Here is a 19,769-nt window from a genome sequence, read left to right on the forward strand (position 1 = left end):
ATAATTTTTTCAAGATATTTGTACAGGCAGACATAGATGAAAACAACTTCCATCCAACTTTGACCTCGGAGACAATGAGCAGCAGATGTTGGCGGGCTTATTTTGACTTCGGTCTCTTTCTGTTGCTGTTTGAAGAGTCTGCCACTTCCACAGGCTAAAGAAAGCAAGAGAAACTGTTCAAACAAACCAAACACTGCTAATGTATTTCAAGTGATTTTGTATTATTCTTGGTCTTCTGCACGATACAAAAGACACAATTTTCCCTGCTTTATGACTTCAAAACATGATTGATCCAAATATTTCAAGGTTGGTTTTAATTTCAAGTTACATCAATAATTATAGCTTTCCGTCAAATGAATCAGGTTCAAAATCAATTCAATACGTCACTACAATGGTTTGTAAAAAATACTGTGGGTTCACCTGCTCCCTCTTTCTAGTAACTCTGAAGAAGTCGTCCATGCGAGTCTGCCTGCTATGTCCCGCTGCCTTCTCCTTTTCCCTCTCCTCTCGCTTAGATTCCCGCATCTGACGGAACCTCTCCATCCGTCGACGGACCCTGTCCTCCCTAAAGAAGGCCAACATAAAACATAAATACAGGCAGAACTAGTTTTGAAAGAGGCAGAGAATTACTTGAAATAAAAGCTGAAAATTCAGCCATGAGTCCATACTTGGCACGTCTGTTGCAACGGAAGAATTGAACCAAGGCTTCTTCATCAGGCTCAGTCCAGATTAGTTTAGGAGCTTCGATTTGTGGTTCATCCAAGAATAACTTCCGTGCTTCTTTGTACTTCCAGAAATGTGGCACAGGATGGGTCTACAGGGCAGCAGATATTCGTATCTTATGAGGACCTCATACATTTTTGTAAAGAAACTAACTGAAAACAAAACAAAGACCACTTGTTGACAATATTGTACCTCTCTGTTGATATGCAAAACCACATTGTCAATAGTACGGTGCTTCTGGATCAGTGTCAGAGCTCTCTTTGGACCCAAACCGGCTATCTTGTCACAATAGTCACAGCCCAGCAAAATACACAGGTCAACAAACTGGTGGAGTGGTGGCAGAAAAATGAAAAGAAGAAAAGATCATTCTGGTGCAACAAAGTATAATGAATACCTTCAAATCCCCCATCAGCATGCTTTACAAGACATTTAAAATAATGTTTTATTCTCACCTCCTTGTGAGTGATTTGGAGTTTGTCCAAAAGCTTGGATAAAGAATATTCAACAACTTCACTGTAATGAAGAAGATCAACATTAGAGCGAGAGGAACACCAGTCAGTGGCTACTTGTAAAGCAGGAAAAAATAACCTAAAAATCTACATCATGCTTTGAAAAATTGGTAACAATGGGGATTGTGGATGTTTTGTTATAAATGGGCTACAACATGTAAAAAGCCAGTGTGATCCTTTATGCAAAACACATAAATTACACAGTTCTTACCTTTGCTTCTTGGCATTCAGCTGGCGAATAAGAATACTGGCTCCAAATGGGAGTGTGTCCATGTCCTCTGATGCCACAGCGTCCGCAGTCCCCTCTCGCACCAGCCAGGCGCACAGAGCCTCAGCGTCCGCTGGAGCCTGGAGCACAAGACAGAGTGAAAGAGAGAAAAATAAGTGAACATGTAGGAAATATTAACAAATATACAGTATGGATCCCATGTGTAGGTCGTACCTGGATGACGGGTACACCCAGAAGCTTCAGGAGCTGGAGACAGTCTTTGGTTTGGGATGATGCTGCGCGCAGTACAGGAGAGGATATACACTGTATGTCAGGAATATGTTTGAAAACTAATTAAATATGTGCACTTGGTTGTTATTGATGTTTTCTTTGTGTCTGTACCTGTGCCTGAGCAGCTCGGAGTGCCCCAACCTGCTGCTTCAGCTCGTTTCTTAAGCTGCAGGAAAAACAGGAGCTTCTATCAGGATCACTCCGGTCCATCAAATTTACTTTCAGTAGTTTGTTTTTAGCTATTTTCATCAATCAGCACATGTAAGGAGATCAGCTCTCACAAAATTATGTGCAAATGAGGGAAGATTTCAGATTAGTCTCTCTCTAACCTGTGAATGTTTGTTTAGTTTCAAGTTGAGCCAAAAGATACAGACTCTAGGTGTCACTTACAACAGCTGTCTTCTCCCCCGGAGGCTTTCCATCAAACACAAAGACCGGCTTTATGTCATGTTCTAGGAAGGTGAGCGTGCGAAAGAAGACACCTAACAAGGGGCTAACAAGAGAGAAGAAACCAGGATCATTTTAAATGAACAGGGCTGACATACAGATTCACTGGGAGACCAGAAATACAAACCTCTGTATACTGAGAAATTAGTGTGAATTTTGAATCACTGCTCACACTGAGGCAAAGATGTCTTGGCTCAACTCTGTGGTGGCTGTTGTTTGTGGTGGTGCATCAATATTTTATTAGACACAAATTGCATAAACACAGGAACTAAAGCAGTAGTCACAACAAAAGCTCAACAAAAACCTTAAGAAAGGTTTGTGCAGAGGAATTTCAGCAACCTTGCATTGTACAGGTGTTTCTATTTTTACGGACACATGATTCACTTGGATGGATCAATGTATCAACACATAGAGTAATGCTGATCTGAAAAAAAAAGGAAACCATATGATACAAAACTCTCACGGTTTCTCCAGACAGAACAGAAGCTCACCTTAGTAAAGGTGTCGCTGCGCGGAACTGGTTCACAACAATCGAGGTATCCAGAGCAATCACTTTTCCTGTGGAGTGAACACAGCACCAGCATCGTCAGCATCAAACAATACAGTTTCCATTTAGTCATAAATGGCTTGTCCATCATTTACCATGCAGCAGTTTAAAATACTCAGTGTGAATAACGGTTTCAACAGAGCTTTTTTTTTAAATCTCAATTTCGTTGTGCTTTGTACAATGATAATAAGGACTTTCTATTCTATTCTATTCTATTCTATAAAAGTACAAGGTAGGTACCAGTAAATGGAAATACAGTACTCCAGTGAAGTAGAAGGATCTCAAAGTTGTATAAATACAGTACAATAGTGTAACATTTGTACTGTCACTGATGCATTTTAGCGACTGGGAATATCTTCTTCTACTTTATGTTAAACATTGTCATCGCAGTGTAGTAACTTTAAAGGACGTCTTGTGTATTGTTGCATTGACATCACTGTTAGCTAAGTAGCTAACAGCTGTATGCTAACGTTATTCATCAGGTTAGCAACAACCACTTTGACACAAAGAGTTTATCTTGTTAATAAAACTTAAAGATGCTAAATTGATTACCTGTGTAGTCACTGATGTCCTTGTGAGAAATAGCACCGGGAGCATCAAAACGGATCAAATCTGCCAGTTTGGTGATCCCCATTGTACTGCCTGCACTGTGGCATTCATGTGGTGTCAGAATAATCGGAAAATTTAGTTCCAAACTGGCAAAATCCAAGCGAACGCCCCTTCAAGCCCAAACAACGAACGACGCAGAAAGTCGATTAAACTTTGGGTGTGTGTCACTCTAAAGTGTTAGCCTATATTTTGTTTTATGATTCACCATCTTGCTAAAATTAGTTAATTATACATCTGATCATCAAAAGAACCATAAACAACTTTCTTAATTAATTAGAAAGATGTTTTCATGATCTGTTATTTCCCCCATTAACTGTTATAATGGGTGTTATATTATTATAGATTAAAAATAACATAATGAAGAGTCTGTCTGTCAGCAAGACATTTTAAACACATTTGTATTTCACATAATTAGTCGTCATTTCCATGTGAGGCTGAAAATTCCTGAGCTTTGGGTTTGATACTTTTAAGTTTATTGAGTTACATCATATTCATTTTTCCTGAAACATTCAGCCTAAAAAACAATTGTCAGTGTTTAAAAACACACTGATCATATTCTTGGGTTATTAAATAATGCATTCACAATCAGAATATCAACAAATTCAGACGTAAATAATGAATAAATAAACACATTCTGTCAGCAGGAGTGGTTCGTGTGTCTCTGAGCAGGAATGCAGGTTTTTATCCATGTGCAGGTGCCTGTCAGATAGGAAGGCTAATATATAATAGAGCAGAGAGAAAACTGCTCTGTCTGTGATAGCAGCGCACCTCCATTAGTCATGGCACAGTGCATGTGTGCAGACACAAACTCCGTCAAAAGTTGTTAAAGCTGTTTAAACTGACTGACAGCTGATCCAGCTGTGATCAGCTGTCGCCGTCATCCCAAACAGATGTCGCTTCACGTCACTCTTCAGAGGAAAGGACGTCTCATTTCTCTAAAATCATATCTCCTCGAGTGGTTTCCTTGCGTCTCTCTATGCATCCACGATGGGCGGGATTAGGATGCAAGGAGAAGACAAGTTAGGGTAACGTGGATGCAATTTTAGAGAAATGGGAAGCACCTTGTGGCCCCACATTATTTACCGTTAATGGAAAAAATGTGTCATTAAAAATGGCCTTGATATCTAATTAAAAAGAAAGTATCTCTCTGCAACAACAGAGAGATGTTCAGGCACTGAACTCCTCTTGCTGTTGCTTAGTAGTCAACACAGCAGCAGGGGTCAGCATTGCACAGAGACATGAGTCTGACAGAAAGTAACATCATCATCAACCATCATTTAATACAGCAAAAATATTTACAAACGACAAATGTATTAATGTATTACAAAGAAAGGAAAACTCTTAACTTAAAACTCCAGCTTTAGTGAGAGGTACAGTGCTTAACAGAGAGAAAAAATAAACATTTTGTTGATATGTTATCAATAAATCTCCATGAAATACATCATTATTCCAAAAATAATGACATCAATATTTCATATACATAGCCACCTTTAACACATGATCATACACACAATAGCTCTAAGACGTGTATCACACTGTATGATGAATAAAACCACACAGTCCATGCTGACGTCTCTTGTGGAAAAGGTGGGGAAAAACTTGAGTGGTCAAAGTCTCTGGAAAGCAAACTGCAAAGACAGCATTGGAATACATCATTTGATAACATCCTTAGATGTTGCCACTTCAAGTTTCATCAAGCTCATAATCGGTGTCATTTATGAGTTTCATATCATGACTGTCAAAGAGGTTAAAAAAATAATATGAAGGAATAAACTACATCACTTCAACTATAGGCTATTAGAGTACTGTACACAAATGTTTGGGGTAACGCAGGACTCAGAGGATATTTATGGTAAATATTATGGCATCTCTAGATTAAGTCATCATACTTTGACACTTTGAAGAATGGTAATTTATGACAAAACTGCTGAACCTCAACTTCAAACAGACGAGACAGGTCAGGTCTGTGGCTTGGTCCTGTAACTGGAGCTCCAGCTCTGGGTCAGGTCCCCAAAACATTTGGTGCTAAAGTAAATCCTTGTTTCTCCATCTAATCATTCTTCTCCTCCTGTCACTACAAATACTCATTTACAAAGTTTGTTCTCTACTCTCAAAATACATACAATGGTAAGCATTACTGTAACATCTGTTTCCACTGTGCATGGGATTCTTCAGGTTTAAAGGTGCACTCAGTAACAGCGTCTCGGCTAATCCTGCCTCACAAAGTAACTATAATATATCAGTGGGGGTTTGCAAATAGAGCTGAAACTAAATGTTCTAGCAGGAATGCCAGAATATTCCTCAAATGTGAGGACTGGATGCTTTTCTTTGTCATGTGTGATAGCACAATGAGAACCTGTGGGTTTCAGACTGCAAGTCATATAAAAACATGTAATTTGACTACGTCACCTTGAAAAAGGGCTGAACAATTAATTAGTTGGTTGCAATCTGCAACTTCACTGCTAGATGTCGCTAAATCTTATACACTTGTCCTTTAAGACAACCTCTGTTTGTTACTGATCCCTGCAAAGATCACACCATAATCATTTTAATGTTTTTCAATTAAAATGAGAATAATAGTGTGAAATGTGTAAGTCCCACTAATATTGCAAATCATATCACAACTGTAATATCAGACAAAATAATCACAATTACATATTTTTCCGACATTTTTCAGCCCTACCTTGGACCAAACAATCAATAATTTAATTGAAAAAATAATCATCTGATTTATTGATGATAGGAATAATTTTCGCAGCACTATTGGCAGGTGTGATTAATACCGTCAGTGGCTCTTGATATCAATGCTAAACAAAATGTTTTTTGGGAATGCTTCACAACCCCGGGGATTTTAGTACAAAGCATTTCATTCAACAAACACAAAAAGAACATTTGTGCAATATGTGAAAGTGGAGGATATAAATCTCCCTCTGAGAAAGTTAAACAGTGGTTTAGAATTCAAAATGTATTTGTTGGACATCTAAGATGTCGTTATCATTGGCCACAGCTGGCGAATGTTTGTTGCTGATGCATCAAACTTCGGTTACACAGCTGGAGTGTCTTTGTGCTTTGTTTTGGTCGTCATTTGCCAGTTAATACAGGAATTAAATACATATATGAATCTTTGAATGAGAGCCATTTAGCTTTACTTCCAGTTTGAGTGATGTTGTATTGCACCACCAGAGTCAGTCAGTAGGTGTTGACAGTAGTTTTCCTGCCACAGGTCTAATCTCTGAAGAGTAAGCTTGAAATTTGACAAATTTCAAGAATTTGCAATAAAAATATGGAGGGTTGGGGTGAAGGACACTACAAATTCCAGTTTTTTGTGGTTGCCTTTAGATGCTGGTAAAAACTGCATCATGTTTTTTTGTGATTGCACCTTTAACAAGAAATTGCTTTGGCATCCAGTGTTTTGGGAGACTCCGTCTTGTCCCACCTCAGCGACGGAACCAGATCCAGGTGTTGATGAGCCAGAATGCCACAGTAGCTGAATACAGGATCACCTCTCGCTTCGAGCGTTCCTTGTTTTCTTCTTCTAGCAGCTGCAGACGTCGGTTCAGCTTCACAATCTGAATGATGACATGAACACAAAAAACATTGTAAAGGTGATCACACTGCACCCAGGCTGGGCCTGGGAAAGATGCCCTGCAGAATACAACAAGACTGCCACCGTGGCTTTTACATTTTTACTATGCAAGACCATGTGAGACAATGTCTGCAGAACTATAATCGCCACTGTCATTTACAGTACATAATAATGCATACTATAAAAAGAAAATCATTGTGTACTTTCTCATTGGCCTATGTGATTAGAACCTGTATTTGTTAATTTTTTGTTTACAGCTGCTTATCTAAAAAAGTCTGCTGTCCCTGATCAGAGGCTGTGTGCTTCTCGTGCCTGCAGCCTGTTATGAGATATGTAAGTCTCAGCATATTTTCACTGAGCCCTCACAGAAAAACAGAAAACTGGGAAGTGAATTCAACAAGAACAAAATAACTACAAACAGCACAGTCCCAATATGCATACCAGAGTAGTAGAGAAGCATTATTATCACATATCAATGACACATACTTGTATTTAATTATCTGGACTTGAGGTCTGTTTACCTGTCGTCGAAGTGAGGAGGCGTCCACTAAGCCAGACTCATCAGGGTTTATGTCCAGGGCCAGGTCCAGGTGTGCCCTGTTGAGATCAACATTTCCTATTTTTTAATAATGATAACACCATTGACAAAGTGTGCTGTATTATTTTTCCCCCGTATTGGCAAGTCTACAGAAGAGCCCAATTGATATATTAGTCAGCCAATATTATCAGCTGATATTAGCCTATCACAGATATGATAGTATTGAGGTTTATGTTGTCCAGTATATGCCAATATATACATTTTTTGGTTATAAAGGAAGCATTTGATGTATTTTTCTTAATTAAAGTTTTTAGATTTGTTTAGATATATAAACATGTTTTTTTTAATATTCTGTGTTTTTTAGTTATTTATAATGATGAAATTCCAAGTTTACCATTTCAGTGCACTGATGTCATTTTACACAATAAAGATCATTGTTAAACTGTAAATCACCATGCCTCCATTACATATCTTTGTCAGTGTTAAATAACAACATTTTATGTATCACTGCAAAAAAATGTGTTCTAATGAATATACAAGATTATCGGCCAATATATTGATATATGGACTTTTTTTACTCCCCAATATCGGCATCGGCCCCAAAAATCCAGTATCGGTTGGGCCCTAGTCTACAGTTGCAAAATCAAACAAGATTTTTGAACCAGAGCAGAATGCTGATAACATAAACACATGCCCCATAAATGACCCCTGTTAGGTAGGCCCTCTGAAACATTGTTTTTGGTTTACAGGGAGCAGACTAAGGGGAAAATTGAAATCATTTGAAGATTTGAAACGACACTAATATAATTGTAAGGTTACTTCTTAAATTAAGTTAACAAACATCATCCCTACAGAAAATCAAATGTGGATCACTTTACTTCCTCCTGGTATTCATCATTTGAAAGAACTAGCTACTTTCTCCTTCATTCGATAAACATCCTCCTCTATACTTTTAACTATTCTTCACCCTATTTATTCTTATTTTTCTTATTAAAAGAATGTCCTAAGTCTCCTTATTTTACCACAAGGACCGGCTGTTTATTCTGAGAAACTCTGGGCTCAAAGTGACTTTTGAGAAATTCAGGGACAAAAGAGACAACTCACCTTCGGTGGCTGTCGTCCAAGACTTCAAGCACCTGCTGGTACGCCCGGCGAGTTGTTGACTGGATATAAGTCAGGAACCCTGCAGCTGTGAACAGGTTGATGTTTGCATCCTCAGGGGAACAGAGAGGGGGACACAACCGGACTGGGGGGGCAGAAGGGGAAGGGGTTACACTGGCAGAGACAAGTGTGGAGAAATGAAAGAAAGAAGAAATTGTCAAGGATCAAGGTAATAAGACATAACAATGACAGAAAGAAAAGGCAGCAGCAGCGAAACAGGTGTCCTTACCTCAGATCAACTCTGCTGGTCTGACTGCTGTGGCGACCAGATATGTTCTCACTGATACTGCGTTCCCTTCGAGACCGTGAATGAAAATGGGCCTGTGGATAATACACAGATTTCAAACAAAGCCAGACTTACATTACAGGTTACAATTTAAAACCTGCTGCTGTGAAGAGTTATTTCTCATACAACTAGGCTTCGCCTCAGAATTTAAAGGTGCAGTGTGAAGAATTTAGTGGCATCTAGAGGAACAAAGTTGGCCAAAACGTAATAAAATATTCATAAGTATGTTTTAATTAGTATATATTAAGGCTGTGCGATATGACAATATATGTTGTGTGATTAGAGAAAATGTCTATGGTTTTTGTGCTCTGTCATTTACTTCACTGTGATGCAAATCACATCTATGGCAAAATATTTTGCTATTTGAAGTCTGTCTATCTTTTTTGTGGATTACATTAAAAAAATACTTTTAATGGCTTTTTACTTGCAAAGCTTTTATTCCACTTACAGTAACGTAACAAGTGTAGTTGTTGTCACCTCGAGTACTTCAACTGATATACAGTCTCTCCTCTGCTACACTGTGTGGCTGATCCCCACCCGCACAGAGAGCAGAGAAGAGTAGTGCGACCATAAATGACGACAAAACGCAGTTGAAACCATGTTTATGTTAGTTACCTAATTTATGGGAACTGATTTCATTTCAGCCCAGTTTGAGAGTCTCTACCCCGTCATTTATGTTCGCGTTTCTCTCATTTGCTCTCTGTGTTTCAGCGAGGGCAGGGCTAAGTTCTCCATGTGTGGGCTGCAAACACAGCACAGCAGAGGAGAGGCAATGAAAAACTGTGACAACAGCGAAAAACAAGACATTTTAAGATATTACACGGCCTTAAATTATGGAAATTGCATTAAAGACTTTTTAAGGAACCCTGCTTACAACTTGGCTGGGGTTGTTCTGTGAATTGGCAGCTGGGTCAGTTTCAAGGGAGTCCAGTGATTGTTCGGTAAGGGTGAGGACACGCGGCGGGGCCTTCATGTCCAGGAGGTCCATGGGCGGAACGGACTGAATCAGATCCAAGTCTCTGGGACGAGAGAATTGAGGGTCATCATCATCCCCTGTGGAGGAAGTGAGTACGAGAGGGGCCAGAAAAATAATTTTAGCTTTCCATGGGTGATGATAGCACAGTCATGTGTCTGCAGGGTCTACTTTCTTAGTATTGTGTATTGTAGCATTTTTTAGCCATACACCTGTATACCAGTCTGTGCCTACCTGCTACAATGATCCTCTCGGGCACTTGCATCAGAGTGTGAGTGTGAGTGTGAAGGTGTTGCTGGTATGGCAAAGACCCTGTCTGGTGGTCTGAGGCCACCTTGAGGGTCTCAGGGATCCGCATGCGCTGGCTGATGCCCTCTGTGTACTCCAACTCATAATGGATGCGGTTGATCTGAGCCACCTCTGCAGAGGGGGGGGCAAAGGTTGGCCCACTCATCCAGCCTGTGGACACATTAAATGAGAGAAAATGGAAAAAGAAAAAAAAACACACCTAAAAAATACTCTGCTAATAAAAGGTCAGACTAGAATGCAGGTTGACATGTAGACGTTTGTGTTTAATGGCAATGTCACAGAGGCATGAGTGTCAAATGTTCAATAATTACATCAAAGCCCATATGTGTGAGCACTGGATGTTTGCCATCTCCCTCATAACTGGCAGTAGCCTGTCTGCACTGCCACCCTGATGTAATGATTGTAATTTAAAGCAGTATCTTTACGCCTAATTTTAAATGACACACATTTTAGGTGTAGGGATTTAGTTCATCCTAATTGGCTCAGTGGCGAGGAGTACTGCCCAAAACACGGTCACTTTGACCGGTGTAAAACGGGCATGTCCCGCTGAGGAACCAAACCATCTCGACGGAGAGGTTGTTAGCCAAAGCTAATAAATAATGTACTAGACATAACATTTAACGTAGGGCTGCATTGGATTACATAACACAGACAAGAGGAATAGCTGTAGTTGACACGTGGTTTCAATGTCACTGAATGAAAAGCCATACATAAGACGCCATATCTAGCATGTACGTAGCTAATATCGAGCTAATGTTACCAGTATGGCATGTCTGACCCGCGTTGGCTGATGTTATCTCTACATGTTAGCAAGAGGTGCGTTTACAGCCGATGACTGGCTCCAATAACCGCAAGATATACGTGAAGCTTTTCGGGGCTTCAGCTCACAATTACTACTCACCGTTATGGTTTCAGCACCGGAGTTTAAAGTGTCATGTGTCAAAAAGCTGCTTCTACAGGAGTTTTTACTTCATCAACCAGAGCAGGCAACGAGTGAAACTGAAAGACACACAGCCTGAAGCTAGTGTGTGTGTGTGTAGCTGCTGATAACATGCCTGGTATGTCCGCTGGGGCGGAGCTTATGAGCTGCACCGTCAGTCCCAGCGAGCCGCAGCAGAGGCGCTACCCGGTGTAAAAAACGAGCGCACACTCTGAAATTATCTGTTTTCATACAATGTTTATGTAATTGGGCTGATTACAAAATAATACAAAGCTACTACTTGGATTTTTCTCTGCTATTAACACAGAAATAATCAGATCAATTCCAAATAAATTCCTAATATATGCAGGTCATTTAAATCATTTAAATATTTATTTAGGCATTCCTTGCACAACACAACATATTTATGAAGACTATTGTGGTGTTGTTGTTGTTGTTCTGTGTAAATACATTGAGAGCCACTAAACCCTTGTGTGCTTAAACATACTTGAGCAATAAAGATGATTCGCAATTCGTGTTTGTTTTTCTATCAGTAAAATGAATCAAGTCAGGGCATGGCACAAATTAATGTACCGTTAATTCCTTTTTGTTGTTTATACTGTGGTGTTTCCCTAAGAGTATGGGCTTGAATTCAAAAGGCAGAACCTACCATAAAAGATTTAATGTTTTGTCATGTTTGGCTTACTTTGTAATTCCATTGCAGCAGCTGACAAAGATGCAACAGTGAGACCAGGGGTGCCCATAAGGGGGTAAAACGCTAGGATGATTCTAAGGGCCCATGACTGACAGGGGCCCTAAAAATATTAGAACATAATTATTATTATTATTTTTTAAACATAATAGAATATTTCATTTATAATTAAAATAAAGCATTAAACTAACACTTTATTTGTATAAAATAAGATAAAATAGATTTTGTCATTCAGATTATACACTACACAGTGCACATCCAAACGATATTTTGTAGCAATCACTCAAAATATTACAGAATATTTAAAAGTGCTGATATTAATAATAAAACCAGGGAACTTTAAAAAACTAAACAAAAAAAACATGTAAAGAATATATATTATTGCGCATTTGAATGAGTATAATTGCACAGCAGTAGACTGTAAACCTGTTACTTGCATGTCAACACAGTGTTATATTTTCACAGCTTAATGCCAGTAAATATTGTACAGTTAGTATTAGACTACAAGTGAGTTGCAAGCCTTCACAGGTAGAGCTGATTACAGCAATTGTGCATGGTTGGTGTGACCTGTGTGTAGTGGTGGGGCCCAATGTGATATCTTTTCATAGGGCCCAAAATCCCTGGTGGCGCCCCTGAGTGAGACTGACTGCAGCTGCTGGTAGTTAATTTTGCTGAACGTGCCTTTCTAACCACCAGGTTTGGGCTTTGTTGAGGCAAACAGCAAGCTTTATCTCTTGTGTGTGTATATATGCAGATGTGTATGTAAAACAGAATAAGAGATTTAGAAGTACTAATTTACTGCAGTCGGTAGTTACTGAGATAGTAGTTTCCTATAAAATCATCCAAGACAGACTGGGTTCATTGAAAAGAGCCTACTTAACTCTGACATACAGTGCCTATAAAAAGTATTCTTGGGTGTTTTCCTCTTTCATTGCTTTAATAAATTTAATCATGGTCAATATATTTGGCTTTTTTTTTAAATTTTTTTACAAAAATAACTCTTTAATGTCAAAGTGAAAACAGATTTATACAAAGTAATGTCAATTAATTAGAAATATATAATGTAAAATAGGTGATTGCATAAATATTCACAACCTTCAATTCGGTATCTAGATGCACCTTTGGCCGCAATCACAGCACTGAGTCTGTGTGGATAGGTCTCAATCAGGCTTGCACATCTGGTCACTACAATTTTACTCCATTTTTCTTTGCAAAACTGCTCAAGCTATGTCACATTGCAAGAGGATCAAACATGAACAGCCCCTTTTCAAGTCCAGCCACAAATTCTCTATTGGATTGAGGTCTGGACTTTGTTTCGGTCACTCCAGAACATTCACCTTGTTTCTTTAAACCATTTCTGTGCAGCTTTCACTGTATGCTTTGTGTCTTGCTGGGAAAAAAAGCAGAATGAATCAGATTGTCCTCCAGGATTTCCCTATATTTTGCTGTATTCATTTTACCCTCTACCTTTACAAGCCTTAACGCTTAATAATAAAGAACACCTTTTAAAGCACGTCTTTTTTTTCATTTCACACTGAGTTTATCTATATTATGTATCTATATTTTGGTCAAAAGCTTCAGTGGCAGTATTTAAAATGAAGAAATCTAAATGTTAAAAAAACTCTACCAAGAAACCTAAACTACAGAGATTAGACATACAAATCCCAGAAGTCCACCGTTTTCGAAAGCAATGCGCATGCGTCGTCTGTTTGGGCCATTATTTTGTCCTCCTGAAGCTTCAAATGAACAACAGGCTAAGCGTTCCTTGAAATGAATTAAATATTAATACGCGGAAGGAGCATTTCATCTTGCTGTTTGTCCCCGCCGACACACATGGAGTCTCTGGGTCTGTAGCTGGCTGTGTCGCAGGGCTGCTCGGTCCCCCGGTTGGACTTGGAGGCCGAAAACAGTGCGCGGAGTGACAGCCCCGTTAAAGCCAGCAGATTGGGTGTCTATCTTGCTGGCTAGCCACCTAGCTAGCTTCCTAGACAGCTAAGAGGGGAGGAAAAACCCCAAAAGGACCAATTTTATAACTTCGAGAAGAGATAGCTGCGGCTGTCCCTGACCAGTTCAAGAGGGGATGGCACACCTTCGAGACATGCAAAACCAGGTACACAAATCCTCTTTTCACCAACTGTCACCTCCCTTCTTCTTGTCCAAGACAAGGCGAGCCCCCACCACTGTCTGTCAGGCTTTCATGAATAGGTGGGTGGGGGGTCTCAACCACCGAGTGCTAAAAACCTGATATATACACGCATGACATAACACGAAATCATTTGTTTTTCATCTTACAGCCATTGTCAGCATCAGGATAAAGATGCTTTCAAAGCACAGAGACAATAGAAGCTCTTCATGTCAAGAAACAATACAGCAATATTATTAATATTTAATCTGCAGTATTTTAGGAGTGTAGTTGTCATGTAGTGGAGATATCCTTAGCATTTTGAATTTAATAGTTTCTTCATGGGGCTCCTTTTCAGTCAAATCATCACCCATCTCCTGCTGTGATACAGAAGTGTCACGCCTTTTAAATTACATACTGTCACAAAGTTCAATCAAGAGTCTAGTCAATTGTATGGGCTGTGACTGGATGGATGGGTGTCGCCTCCATATAAGAAGGGTTAATCATCCATCATGTTTTTATACTTTGGACAGTGCATAGTAACCTATATGTTTATATATTATTGCTTTATAGATGTTCTTCCCACTGTGAGGTAAACCTTTATAGAAGAGTATGGCAGGGTGTGAAATTAACTTTTTTGTCCGTTGGCCAAATAGATAGCGAATATTTAAATTTTACCCGACACTCAATAGATTACCATTGTGTTTTCTGCGTGGTGAGTGAAGCAAATCTACCAGCCGCTTGGATATCTTACCAGCATTTGACTAGTGGTGAATATTGAATAGTGAAACTGTGTTGACACATGCACACACACTCAGTAATTGAATGTACTTTTTTATTTTATCATTGGATTAGAATACCCGGTTGGACCCCGAGGAGTACTTTACAAAGCAGGAGCGGATCGGAAAGGGTTCCTTTGGAGAAGTCTACAAAGGCATCAACAACCGCACGAAGGAGGTGGTGGCGATCAAAATCATAGATCTGGAGGAGGCAGAGGATGAGATCGAAGACATTCAGCAGGAGATCACGGTGCTGAGCCAGTGTGATAGTCCTTTTGTTACAAAGTATTATGGATCATACCTGAAGGTGAGATGATAACAGCAATACTGAAGCGATACACACAACATGAGGATGCGTACAGATACAAACACACACCCACACACATATAGCCAGTGTCATAGAGGCAAAGGAAGAGCAGGGTTTTTCAATCTTACGTCTTTCCTTTTTTTCTCTCTCTCAGGGAACCAAGCTGTGGATTATCATGGAGTATTTAGGTGGAGGATCTGCTCTAGATCTGGTAAGAAGGTTTCTATTTTTATGCAGCCCACAAAGTTTTATACAAATCTTACACAGTGACATTTTTGCAACTTGAGAAGGAAAACCTGACTTCTTTTTTTTTTTTTTTCTTTTTTCTTTTTTCTTTTTTCTTTTGCTCTCCCTCCTGGCTTTGACTTTTCGGTGATTTATTTTCCTCACCTTCATCATCTCCCTCCTCTGTCGTAGCTCCGTCCAGGGCCTCTTGAAGAGACTTACATTGCTACTATATTGAGGGAAATACTAAAGGGGCTGGAGTATCTGCACTCTGAAAGGAAGATTCACAGAGATATCAAAGGTAATGAGAACTCTCTTCATGTAGTGATGACGGTATAGAAAACGCCACAAATGGATGAAACAGGCGCATTCGCATTGCCAACAGTTCTTTGTCATTCAGCATCACATAGATATATAATTCTATAGCGTTTCGCCCTGCTAGAAAGGCAGATAACATCAGGAGCTGATGTGCTTTTTACCTCTGTAAGAAAACATGGTTCTCCCTTTTTGGCTAACTTCTCCTGATGTGCAGGTTGGCTACCCTGCGTGGTAGCTCCTGCCATCAGTCTATGAAGGTGTGTGAATGGGTGAATGAGATGTAGTGTAAAGTGCTTTGAGTGGTCATAAAGACTAGAAAGGCGCTATATAAGTACAGTCCATTTACCATTTTGGAATAATTAAAAAATCAGTAATAAGAAGGGAAAAGAGGGTTGATTGCTTGTAAATTGGCTATCAATGTACACTGTACTGTTTCCGCTGAAGGCACTCTTATTCGTCTCCTGCTGTTCTGAAGCTGTTTGTCTTTGCTTCAGTGAAACCACTTCATTACCCATAACTGCAGAATGGCCTTTTTATTGATGTCTTGCTTTTAGCATGTCATGTTAAACAGAAAAAGACTGCCAGTAACTGATCCCAGAGGTAAACTCTAATGGATTGCTTGTATAGCCTGCACTTGTATTTTAACTGTCTTTCCTTTTTTTTTTGTCTGTTTCTCCCAGCTGCCAATGTGCTCTTGTCGGAGCAGGGCGACGTGAAGCTGGCAGATTTCGGGGTGGCGGGACAGCTGACAGATACTCAGATTAAGAGGAACACCTTTGTCGGGACGCCCTTCTGGATGGCTCCAGAGGTTATCAAACAGTCAGCCTATGACTTCAAGGTGAGGCCAGGGTCTGTGGACCGGTCAGCAGACAACCTGTATAACTGCTTCCATTTCATGAGTTAACAGTTTCCAGAGAACTGATGCCTGTATGTGAAGTTAACATGTTACACTTTTCTTCACCCCCCTCAGGCTGATATTTGGTCTCTTGGAATCACCGCTATTGAGCTGGCCAAAGGTGAACCTCCCAACTCTGACTTGCACCCCATGAGGGTCCTCTTCCTCATTCCCAAAAACACTCCACCCACCCTGGAGGGCCCTTACAGCAAGCCATTCAAAGAGTTTGTGGAGGCTTGTCTAAATAAAGACCCCCGTTTTGTGAGTAAAGTCCTTTCATACGGACCAAAGTGTAACCAAACTGGGATCAGACATGCCTGCTTGACCTAATTAAGGTCAGAACATTGGAAGGTAATTCCAGATTGGCGCTGCATTGGTCATTTATCCTACCAGCTATTTTTGCAATTGGATTAGCATGCCCAAACTTAAATAGTTATTATAATTTGTGCTGTACCTTCTCGAATATTCAAACAGGATCTAAATCACATTCTTGATACGTATATATGTTGTTACTAGAAAGCAGTACTCTGATCCCAGCTGTTTTTTTCTTCCACCTCCAGAAGCCGCTGATTATAATATTGTCACATGAATCATTTTTGCTGCTTCTGTCTTTCTAACGTATCTGCCCAGAGGCCAACAGCCAAAGAACTCTTGAAGCACAAGTTCATCACGCGTTACACCAAGAAGACGGCCTACCTGACAGAGCTGATCGACCGGTACCGCCGCTGGAAATCAGAGGGACACGGAGAAGAATCCAGCTCTGACGACTCAGATATGTGAGTCTCAAGAGCACACATTTGTACGCAAACCTTCACAACCACTTTATTAAAATGGCACCAATAAACACATATTTTACAGGATTTCATTATTTATGGACATTTACTAGACAAACTGTTTTTCCATTCATTAGTATTAGATATAAACGTTTTCATGTTTCCTACTTTGAAATTTCCATCAGCTATACAAGCTTGTGACAAATTCCAGGATTGCTAAACATCAAGATGGAGTGTTTCATTTTTTGTTCTTTGTGCTAATAGGACCTATTTAAAAAGAACAGGAGAATACACTTGTGCAATAGTCCTCAATAGAAAATGTTCCTCTGGATCCATAAAACTGGGTCGATGATTCATTATATGTCAGGTCATATTTCTCGTCTTGTTTCTCCTTCTTTCAATCTTCTCCTCCTCCTCCTGTCTTTCCTTTCTTAAGGGATGCTGATAGTGACGTGGATCAGTGTCCCATGTGGACCTTCCCTACAGTCAGACCCAACTCTATGAACAAGTTACAGAAGGGCTACACACACACAGATTCAGAGGTAAGACATATACAGAGTGAGCACGGGCACACACACACACACACACACACACACACAGTTGAGTATTTTTTTTTTTTCCTTATACCTTCTTTTTTCTCTTGCAGTCAGGAGATTCAGTGAAAAGGCAACCCAAGTCACAATGCTTGTCGGCCTTGGTAACACCCATCTTCAGAGAGGTAGGCATAACTGTCCGGCAGTGGGATTATATAATCTGAAATAATGTTATTCATTGTACTTCTAATGATCTCTCCTTTATTTTATCAGAGCACCGAAAACCACTTCACTGACACTTCAGTGCATTAGGGCAGTCTAGGGATAAAAATGAGGGCTGCTATGCACCCAAACAAAAATCATTATTCACTAAACAGGTTTTGTGAATTAGGTTAGGTCATGATTTCTGGACAAAGAAAATATGAAACAAGCACAGAGTCTTAATAGAGAATATTTAATCCACCAAACTGTCTTTTTGAAACATCTTAAATTTGGATGAGTTACGTCTTGACTTAAGATCCCTGGACTAATTCCAAAAACCTGTGTTAGTCCTTCACTGAATCACAAAAAGATAACATTTTGTAGTCACTGAGTTAAAAAACAACAATAGAAGATGCAGCGATGGATTTTCTTTGTGATCACAATGCAGATCATAGCTGCAACAGTGCAATAATCTGCACATTTTCTCAGAACATTCACACAAAGTAACACTAATTTTATCAATTTTATTGAGCAGCTCGCTCCTGTCAGTACTTGTCTGACCGGCGGTGCTTGTCATTAATGTAAGCCCTCATTTAGTCCAAGAGTAACTCTAATCTCTAGGATATTGGTTTAGGTTATGCAAGACTTGGCTAAACCAAGAGCTATTTCAATCCATGGCTTTGTAAAACAGTAACTATACCTGACCTAGTGCTTCACCTCTTACTTCATTGTTTTGCCTGCTTTCACAAGAGTATGCAAATGTGAAATGTGATTTTATACAGTGACTTTATGTGTACTATGTGTTTTAATGTAGCTTATATATATATGGATAACACAGGAAATAGTAGGAAAATTGTACTCTACAACAGTATAGTTGAGATATGGCTAATTATTTGGTTGAAATTTGAAACGATCCATTGCACAGCATAAAAAAATGTTCTTTCTGATCATATTGATTTTCTCCGCCATCAGTTGAAGGAGAAGCGGCGAGCGAGCGGCGGCGGTGTAGGAGCCATTGAGGAGTTGGAGAACGCCTTCAACCTCGCTGAAGAGTCCTGTCCGGGCATCTCTGACCGCCTCGTCACACACATGATGGAGAGAGTGTGCAGGTGATGTAACACCCTTTAGCCGGGAAGTTCATGATGCAGCAGAAAATATTTATTTTAATGGAGGATTGAATCTATTTTATTCTAACATGCTGCTTCATGTCGTTCTCTCAGGTTTTCTTTAAATGGTAACACCACCCCGTCTTCGCGGTGAAACCCCAGCTGGATGTAACTTAACCCTGCCCCCCTTTTCTGTCTCTCAAACCAACCCAACGCCTCAGATAAGGACCACAGAAGACCACCAACACCCCCCCAACTCATCCTTCCTACCTTTACACCCTTCCCCAGTCCTGTCCCCTAAGAGATCTTTTAATTAGTTATAATTAAATATTTTTACAGTTTTTCTTTAAGAGCGGAGAGTATTTAAGACAAAAAAAGCCATGACATTTAGAGCGTTGTGTATACCTGTTAGATTGAGAAGAAAAAACTATAATAAAGTCTATGGAAAATGTCTGTTTTTCTTGAGTGTCTTGTTTGGTGTTACTTAGATTCTCACAAGCAGGAATGCAGTGTTGTTGAAACTAATAATTATTTGGATAAGCAGTTAAGAGTTATTTACAACCATGACTGAATGAGGGCAGCACGGTGCTGCAGTGGTTACCACTGTCTCCTCACAGTAAGTGGGTTCTGGCATCGAACCTTCTGGCCAGCTGGGGCCCTTCCGTGTGAAGTTTGAATGTTCTCCATAGGCC

At 39.8% G+C, this 19,769-nt stretch overlaps 3 protein-coding genes across 3 annotated transcripts; 1 reads left to right on the forward strand and 2 right to left on the reverse strand.

The window, feature by feature from the left end:
• Positions 1-18: 18 nt before the first annotated feature.
• On the reverse strand, positions 19-3,359 carry zgc:110269 (probable flap endonuclease 1 homolog). Its single transcript, XM_062429331.1, has 11 exons — positions 3,278-3,359; positions 2,670-2,736; positions 2,122-2,224; positions 1,843-1,897; positions 1,675-1,736; positions 1,444-1,580; positions 1,176-1,236; positions 916-1,047; positions 669-814; positions 421-565; positions 19-154 (listed from the first exon to the last, which is right to left on the reverse strand). Exons 1-11 carry the CDS (start codon positions 3,357-3,359, stop codon positions 98-100), a joined length of 1,047 nt encoding a protein of 348 aa, XP_062285315.1. The 3' UTR covers positions 19-97.
• A 1,267-nt stretch (positions 3,360-4,626) lies between these two features.
• mffb (mitochondrial fission factor b) lies at positions 4,627-11,223 on the reverse strand. Its single transcript, XM_062428840.1, has 7 exons — positions 11,089-11,223; positions 10,113-10,337; positions 9,780-9,958; positions 8,849-8,940; positions 8,563-8,733; positions 7,442-7,517; positions 4,627-6,903 (listed from the first exon to the last, which is right to left on the reverse strand). The coding sequence occupies exons 2-7, from the start codon at positions 10,330-10,332 to the stop codon at positions 6,772-6,774; spliced, it is 870 nt and encodes a 289-aa protein (XP_062284824.1). The 5' UTR covers positions 10,333-10,337; positions 11,089-11,223; the 3' UTR covers positions 4,627-6,771.
• A 2,299-nt stretch (positions 11,224-13,522) lies between these two features.
• On the forward strand, positions 13,523-19,530 carry stk25b (serine/threonine kinase 25b). The gene is made up of 11 exons (XM_062429742.1): positions 13,523-13,928; positions 14,796-15,026; positions 15,181-15,237; positions 15,444-15,552; positions 16,250-16,407; positions 16,540-16,725; positions 17,095-17,240; positions 17,674-17,779; positions 17,884-17,955; positions 18,944-19,080; positions 19,192-19,530. Exons 1-11 carry the CDS (start codon positions 13,899-13,901, stop codon positions 19,229-19,231), a joined length of 1,272 nt encoding a protein of 423 aa, XP_062285726.1. The 5' UTR covers positions 13,523-13,898; the 3' UTR covers positions 19,232-19,530.
• The last annotated feature ends 239 nt before the right edge of the window (positions 19,531-19,769 follow it).

Source organism: Scomber scombrus, chromosome 11 (genome assembly GCF_963691925.1).
Source record: "Scomber scombrus chromosome 11, fScoSco1.1, whole genome shotgun sequence".
NCBI lineage: Eukaryota > Metazoa > Chordata > Actinopteri > Scombriformes > Scombridae > Scomber > Scomber scombrus.